The following is an 8,755-nucleotide window of genomic DNA, read 5'->3' as shown; positions in this document are numbered from 1 at the left end:
CAATACAATGCTTTAAATTGAAGCCAAATTTTGTCAATGTGTTTGCAACTGTGTTTGCTAGCAAGTCTCCAGTTAATACAGGTTCATAAGTAAAATCAGAATAAATTTCAGTATGGCAGTTTACAAAACCAATAAAATCTTCACGGATTTCACAGGTATTAACATCAATATATCTTAATACGACTGTAATTTGAGAACTATGACTGGTATCCTGGTAATTCTTGTTTTAATTAAGTCCTGAATTTATTGAGCGCATGGTTCAATTATTTCATTTTGAGTGCTTTTACTTATGTTTGTTGCTTTAGAATTACAGTTATTTAAATGGTTTTTTAAAATATTATCCCCAGCGCTCACTCGAAAAGCGAAGCAATTCCCGAAGATTGCCATCATTAATTACTGAAGAGTTTTGATTTATTTCAAAGATCTGCCCATCATCGCGATGATCTCGCAGAGCAATGATCTGTCGACCAAAAAATATTATAGAAGGTATTAAATCTTCTTTATTAAATTCTGCGTTAGCTTTACTTGTAAAATTAGCAGCTTGCATACCAAGTCCAGGTTCTGGAGAAGAAGGACAAAGTTTTATTGTAATTTGATTATTTTTAGCCCCCAATAAATGCACTTGTGCATTTATTGCACAAATTAATTAGATTACATTATCATATAGACATATTAGAGATATAATCATAAAGATTGCGTGAAGCCGTGGATTATAGAGATTGTGTGCAACCATATGATTATGTGCAGCCGTGGAACAGTGGTTAGGGTTTAGAACCAAGGAATCCTAGGTTTTTGCATCTAATTACAGTAATTGTAATTAAATCGGTTCTTGTATCTAATTACAGTAATTGTAATTAAATCGTTGTATTTGTAGAATTTTTCGTTTGTATTGGTAGAATTAAATTCGTTTGACAAAGTAGTCATCTAAAGAGCCTGTCCTTTTTGCCCTGTTGGTCATTGTAGCTAATAAAAATAATTTCATTAAAAATAGTGAAAATCATTTGCCATTTTTCTATTTAAAATAGTAATAAACACACTTTTATTTTCTATATAAGAAACTAATTCATAAGAAATTCTTTCACTTACTATTATTATTAGTTACTATTTAAAAAAAATTCTTCGTATCTCAGTTAAATAAAACTTGAAGTGTATATAAGTGTAATATAAATTCAAGTGTTGCAACTTCAATTGTTAAAAAATAAATACTTTTTTATTGAAATTTTAACTACGAAAACGGCATCGCGTATATAAAATATACTACAATTTAAAATTAAATTAATTAAAAAAAAGTTTACCATTAAAACCAAATCTATATTTTTTTTTCGTAAGTTTTTAAAAACAGTTTTAGAAATTTTTCAAAATAGAACGATCGTAATTTTACTGTTTTTTATTGTTATCTAATTATACATATACAGTATTGTGAAAATTTGAGAACCACCAAAAAACAAATCATAATTTATTTTTATTTTTTAATTTTTATTTTTAAATTTTTATTTTATCGAATATATTTATCTGATAAAAAAATAGTAATGATAAATTTTAGAAAATAGACAAACAAAAAAAAAATAATAATGACGAAAACTTTTAAACAAATAAAAAAAATGTATTTAAAGTTTTTATTTAAAAAAAAATTGTGAAAAAGTTAAGAACAACAGAACAAAAAACTGTAACTTTTACATAATACCGCGTAATTCTACCATGAATTTTTAAGCACTCATTTATACGATTTGGCATTGAGTCTATTAAATTTTCTAAAATATACTTGGGAAAATTTTCAAGTTTTGTTGGTAAAATATTGCGCAACTCCTCAAGGCTCCTTGGTGCTTTCTTGGTAATCTCTTTATCAAGCCAACTCCAAAGATTTTCAATGAAATTTAGATCTGGGCTATTTGGTGGCCAAGTTAGACGCTCAATATTTTTGCTTTCAAACCATTCAGAGACAATTTTAGCCCTGTAACATGGTGCATTGTCTTGCTGAAAAATGAACGGAACGCTTTGCTCAAGTGCATCAATTGATGGTAACAAGTTATTATTTAAAATACCCACGTAATAAATAGAGTTGAGTCGACCATCAAATTATTTAAACATACCGAGACCATAATATGTCATGCAGCACCATATTCCAACCGACCTGCTACCTTGTTTTGTTCTTTGAACGATACAATCAAGATTATATTTTTCTGAAGGCTGCCTGCGAATCATAATTCAGTTTTTTCGGTTATCAACCTCGATATTCATCTCATCACTGAACATTACTGTCCTCCATTTTTCTTTAGACCATTCTTTGACGCTTTGGCAAAATTTTCTATATGTTGTTTGGTTTGTTTGGTAAGTCGCAATTTTAGAACAGCTTTTTTCCAGAACATTTTGCTAGATATTAGTTTAAATATTACTAAGCACATGTGATGCCGATGCTTGACATCCATTTGAAAGCTTCCATTCCCTTCTTAATACATGCAACGACATGGTTCGATTTTTCTTTGCCAACCTGATTAAAAGGCGACCATCATTGGGTGTTGTCAAACGCGGTCTTCCAAAACGATGGCGATCAACGTAAGATTTCGTCTCTTTGAATCTTTTGATGATTGTTAGCACCGAACTATGTGATCGCTTTATTATTTTTCCAATTTCACGACCTTCCTGGTGAAAATGCACCAAATTTACACGATCTTCATAGGTAATAGTTTTTCTGCTCATTTTTTCAAAAGAAATGAACTTTTTTTATTTGAAATTAAATACTTTTTTAATATTTTTGTTGGATTTTCGGTAATGACTCAGGTCATCAATAGAATATTTAAACAAAAAAGGTAAAAATAAGTTTAAAAAAGACGTTTTTCTGCCGCATTTAGCACAAAAAATTCTTTGTGGTTCTTAACTTTTTCACAAAAACAATATTTAAAAAAACTAACACATAATATTTAATCGTTATTTTTATATATTCTATTAGTTAATTTAAAAAAAAAAAAAATCTTTTTTTCTCAAGTTCTATTTGATACGTTTGAAAAAAAAACACTATTTTATTATCTTAAGAATAAAAATTAACTTTATTTGAAAAAATTATTATTTTTTGTTTAGTGGTTCTTAACTTTTTCACAATACTGTATAATAGAATGAATTAACGAAGATAACATTAAAATGTTTCGAAACTTTCATCGTTTTTCTTCGATATCGTAAAAATGTTAAAAATGCAACAATAGATTTTTTCATAATGAAATGGTTTTAGTTTTGATTTAGTTTTAGTTTTTGTTTTAGTTTAAAAAAAGTAAATAGTTAGCTGCAGAATAATTTTTTTGTATTTTGTTTTTTCTTTTACAAATTTTTTAATAATATTTTGAAGTTTGACATTTTTTAAGGAAAGGGAAGGGAGGAAGGGGGTAGATACCCCTTCCCCCCTCCACCTTTGTATCCGCTTTGAATCCAATTATATTATAGACACGCTAAAATCATTTTTTTTGTTATTATGAAAACCTTTATGAAGGCCTAGAGTATATAATCAGCACAGCGGAAACGATAAAATATGCAAGAGATGCGTAGTCAGGTATAAAATACTGTTGGTTAGCTTGATTATAGAATCAAGCTAACCAACAGTATTTTATTATTCATTTTAAACATCTGGACTCTGTGTCAACTTTGAACTCTTTTGTATATGTTTTTCCTGCAGCATTCAAGTTAGAAATAAATAAAAGAGCATTTATGATTTGCACGCGGTCTAATTTATATATTACAATGTTAGGGTTGCTTATAAATTTTAAATGTTTTTCTTTCTTCTTCTAATTTTACTGTTGTGCCTTAAGTATACACAAAAGAGTTCAAAATTAACACATTTCCAGAGTTTGAAATGAATAATAAAATACTGTTGTCTAACTATGTACATACGTATGTACATAGTTAGAATTGCTTAAGTAAAATAGTTAAGGTATGTACATTGTTAGAATTGCTGCATTACATGCTTATGTACATGTACGCATTTAGACTAATCCAGTAGAAATTTAGCTTATTTGTTTACGGGTTCCATCAAAAGAAGATTCAGCAAAACTACCTAATTTAATGTTTATTAAAATGTTAAATCCCATATAATTTAATTGGATATTAGTTATAAACCACACAATGGAGATTATTGTATTTATCGGTAGTTCAATTTAACAATAAAAAAAGTTTTTAAAAAAATTGAACTTTGTTAACATAGCTTTAAAAAATTTTGCTAAAACCGTTTTAAAACTTTGTTGTCAAAACTATTTAAAGAAACATTGATAAAAAAACATCAATTAAAAAAATGTTCAATACATATTAAGTAATAATGGGTTTTTTAAAGGTTTTTCTTTGAAAAGTTTGTTAAAGTTTCAAACTTTTGTTATTCCTCCTGTTGCATTAGATCATACTCTTCATCTTTCAAACTCTCAATTTTCTCACGTATGTCTTCATCCCTATCTTCATCTAAATATTCTTCTTCTCTTGGAGCATATTCGTCATCAAGATCATTTTCTTCTTGAAGTTTTCTCAATCTGCGCTCTTCTTCTTTTCTTCGTTGTTCTTCTTCCCAAATACGTTCTTCTTCTTCTTCTTCTCTTAGTCTTTCGTCCTCTGAATTATAGTTTCCGTCTAAGTTTTCTGGTTTAGACAAACCTTCTTCTTCGTTTAGTTCTGGTTCTTCATCTTGATTGGGTTCTTCTGATAAATCTAAACTTCTTTTTTCCTCTTTAATAGTATACTCGTCGTCTTCATCTATGGAATGGTCTCGTGCTTTTCCTTTTTCGACGTTTTTATTTTCTTGAGTTTTCTCATCTTCATTGTTACTGAAGGTTACTTTAGATGATGTATGTATTGCTTTGCTTTCATCTTCTGAATTATCGTCATCGCTAAAATGACGATTTTTTTGCGTAGATTGGATTCGATCATTAACAGGCTCTCTCACTAGAGTCTGTTTAGATACACTTTTCTTGGCGCTATAGTCATCATTGTAAGCTTCCAGGTTATTTTTGGTTGTGGGGATATAACTGGCAGGATATGAATCACTCTCAAGGAATTTAAAACTTTTTTCAAGTTGTTTTTGACGAGATAAAAGTTCTTGAGCCTTTTCTCTAAGTTCTTTAATAACACCAATATTTTTTAAAAAGTCTTTTTCAAGCCGACAGTGTTTTTTATCGATTGCTTCTATTGATTCGTAAATTGAATTAGTCCGATCGTTCAAATTTTTTATCGTGCTGTCCATAAGATCCATTTTTTACGTTTAATTGTTATATTAATTGTTTTTTTTTAGACGAGTTGTTTGCCTTATGTAACGGATTTACTTCTAAACAAAATATTTTATATAAAAATAGATTAAAAGAATTTTATTGATAAGGAGTTGTCCATAAATTACGTCACGCTTAAGGAGGGAGGGGGAGGATTTAATGGTTTTTTGACGACTCGTACGGAACTTGTTACTAAAGAGTTACAACGTTATGATGAGGGGGACGTAGTTTGTGGATGACTTCTAATACAAACGATAATAAATACAAGCGATTATAAATAATAATAAATTTTATTAACAATACAAAAGATAATAAATTATAAAAAGACAAATGAATAAAATATTTGTGAAACATCTGTAAAACGCCCGTAAATTGTATAGTATTTATGTTTGTTTGTATGTGTTTCTGTGTGTTTGAGTGAGTGAGTGTTTGCATGCACAACATACAAGCTTAAGCCTAAAATTTTTTTTGATGCTTTTATAATTTATTATTAAGCAAAACAAACAGTTTTAAAGCGTTCTTAACTTTCTTCTTACCTTATAGCAGTTGCAACGATGATCAATTTTAAATCGAACTTTGTGCAAAAAAATTTTATTTATATAAGATAATCTCTTTTAGAACTATGTGGGTTTTAAATCAAAGATTGAAATGAACGCAGCGAGGTATGCAATTCCTAATTGTGCTCAACCCATAATCTTAATTCAACTTATAACAATTACCTAATATTTTCGTTAATACCTGCATTATTTCGTATTTTTATTGCTAGATGATCTATGTCAAACACACACAAGTTCTTTTGTAATAACAACGAATTGAAGTTTCGTAGTTTTTGTTTTTATTTTTATCTTTTAGTTAGTATGCGGTAAATAACAAAAGTATTAATTAAAACTAAAAGCCAACCAAAATAAAACATTTTATTTATTTAAAAAAAAAAAATAATAATAATAAATAATAATAAAATAATAATAAAAACGATAACAACTTTATTTATTTAAGACGAGTTTAAAGTTTAGATTATCGATACACAATGTTTTTTTGTTTTTTTTTATATAAGAAACTAAGCGAATAGGCTAGTACAAAAAAGTTTCTTATTTTAAAAAATCTATTTTCCCAATCTTGCACTCGTTTGCGCGGGCAAATTAAATACTTATTTAAACTTTGTTCACTGTTGTAGATAATGCTTTCAATTTTGTGTTATGTTGATGCAATGTGTAGTTAAAATATTTGCAAATACTCCACACATTTTAAATTAAATAAGTTTCTTATTGAAAAGTAACTTGGTACTAAGAGATTTTTAAGGTTTTGTGGCTTCTAGTGCTAGTTTCTTATAAACAAGTTTCTTATTTAAAAAATAATAACGTTTAGCGTTGTAACCAAAAACTGCAGCATTTAATTAACTAAAAAGGCTTTAACTAATTAACTAGTTAATTTTTATTAACTTTTTAATGTAATTAAAGTCAATTAACTTTTTAGTTTGAAAAATATTTATAGTAATTGTTTCGCAAAAAGTAATTTTTATAAACAAAGTTAAGCAATTGTTGTACAGTTGTTTGATAACCACGTATTTAGAGCGTAACGGTTATGGGATTTTGATTTGGAGTTGCGACAGAGTTACAATTTAAAAGTAATAACAATAATAACCTGTCATAACCGGACATGGGTAAAATGTAGAAATGCGGAAATTTTTATCGGGTAAAATGCGTGTGGAAAATTACTCTGGACCTTAACTATATCCCAACCCAAAACCTCAGTGAATACGGCAACACTCCCACTAAGTTTTTGGGTATTGAAAAGTAACTTAGTACACACATCAACGTATTTATTGTGGTAGTACAAACAACAATGTGTTTAGGAAGATCGCTTGTGTTGCCACATCCACTGTGGCAACACAAGTGATCTCCCTAAATACGTTGATGTTTGTACTATGGCATTTTACCAATTCCCGTCATAATCAGAGACCACGGACAGAGAGTAATTAAGTTAGAAGAAGAAAAAAGTAAAATGTGAAAATTAAGAAATAAGGAGTTAGAATGACAGCTTAAAGAAGCTCAAAAAAATAGGTTACGAGTAAAGTGATGGAAAAAATTTGCTAATTGAATTTTAAAAATTTGTTAATTGAAGGCAACTAAAAAGTTAGCGAACTTTTGTTACGCTTAAAAGTTAATCGACTAACTATTAGACGTTAAACTAAAATGAACATTAACTCCCATCACTATTGATATAAAATGTCTTGATGAGATTCAATTTATGTTACATCCAATCTTGAGGCAACTATTTATCAAATAGAGGTAATTATTTATCAAACAGAAGCTATTCAAAAATCATTTTTTAAGATGATCGGATTATATTTGATGGTTGGATGAACATGGTATGAAACATAGTATGAAACTTAAAGTATACTATAGCTCAGTCATTAAAAAGATTATATGATTCTCTTTTCATATTTGTAAACAAAAAATTTAAAGTATTTATTAACGTATTCAACAAGTTTTAGAAAACATGTTATCATTTCAAAAAAGCCGTCAAGCAATATATTTTTATTATTTTATTTTAATTTAGTTTCTTATCTTTTTTTGTTTTATATTCAGAAGTGAACTGTTGTGAACTACTTAATATCCCGTTCATTGCAGACTATATAACACGTTTTATATTTTTAACGTTAAAAACCGTATATTAGAACAATAAAACATTAGAGTGAGGTTGTTTTATATAACAAACTTTTTATATTACCAAAACAAGCTCACGATATTGTTTTACAGTTCTTTACAACATCATTTTACTATACGTTTAAAATAAAAATTTTTTATTGCTATCGTTTTATTGTCAGTATGATCGTGGTATAAGAGAAAATAGTTCTGCACACTGCTTGTTTCTGAAAGTTTTAGACTGAATTTCAAATAACATTTGGATTTTCTTCAGATTCTGTATAATGTACATGTAGAAGCTGGAATGTGTTGAAAATAAAATCCTATTTGTTCCTTTTTAGCCAAAATATGATATTTTCTGAAATTGAGAAAATAGTGTTTAAAAATTCACCTTTTTTTTTTATCATTTTAAGGTATCTCTCATAATAAAAATTATTAAAAAAGGTCTTCTTTGGCTGACATTTGCCGACTGCCAACTAAAGATCCAAATTTGCCATCTCCAGTGCCCAAACCTGCAGAATAATTTTTGAATAAAATTTTTTTAGGGGGCTTCAAAACCCCCCTAGCACCCTAGTTTCGGCCCTGTATATATTTTATAAATAAACTAAAACATGCATAATAATAATTTTAATGTTCATAAAGTTGTAGGTCAAAGTCAGATTTTTGAGGTTTAATCCGTGGTTTTTTATTAAATTCTGAAACAGCATAGCACTTTAAAGTTTTAATTGAACTTTTATGTACAGCCTCGGATATTTTCTCTAATAAAAGTCCAAGAGGTTTCTGATTTCTTGGTAGTATTTAGTAATATGGAACTTCCAACCAAGTGAAAACGTCTTGGCTAACACACCTTTACAAAAGCTTTCAAAATATTCATCAGAA

At 28.3% G+C, this 8,755-nt stretch overlaps 1 protein-coding gene across 1 annotated transcript; it reads right to left on the bottom strand.

The window, feature by feature from the left end:
• Positions 1 to 4,247: 4,247 nt before the first annotated feature.
• LOC100201286 (golgin subfamily A member 6-like protein 22) lies at positions 4,248 to 5,900 on the bottom strand. The gene is made up of 2 exons (XM_065807788.1): positions 5,768 to 5,900; positions 4,248 to 5,290 (listed from the first exon to the last, which is right to left on the bottom strand). The coding sequence occupies exon 2, from the start codon at positions 5,216 to 5,218 to the stop codon at positions 4,352 to 4,354; it is 867 nt and encodes a 288-aa protein (XP_065663860.1). The 5' UTR covers positions 5,219 to 5,290; positions 5,768 to 5,900; the 3' UTR covers positions 4,248 to 4,351.
• Positions 5,901 to 8,755: the final 2,855 nt, after the last annotated feature.

This window comes from Hydra vulgaris, chromosome 10 (assembly GCF_038396675.1).
Source record: "Hydra vulgaris chromosome 10, alternate assembly HydraT2T_AEP".
Taxonomy (NCBI): domain Eukaryota; kingdom Metazoa; phylum Cnidaria; class Hydrozoa; order Anthoathecata; family Hydridae; genus Hydra; species Hydra vulgaris.
Note: the sequence above shows the minus strand (reverse complement) of the source record. Positions and strands in the feature narration are given on the sequence as shown.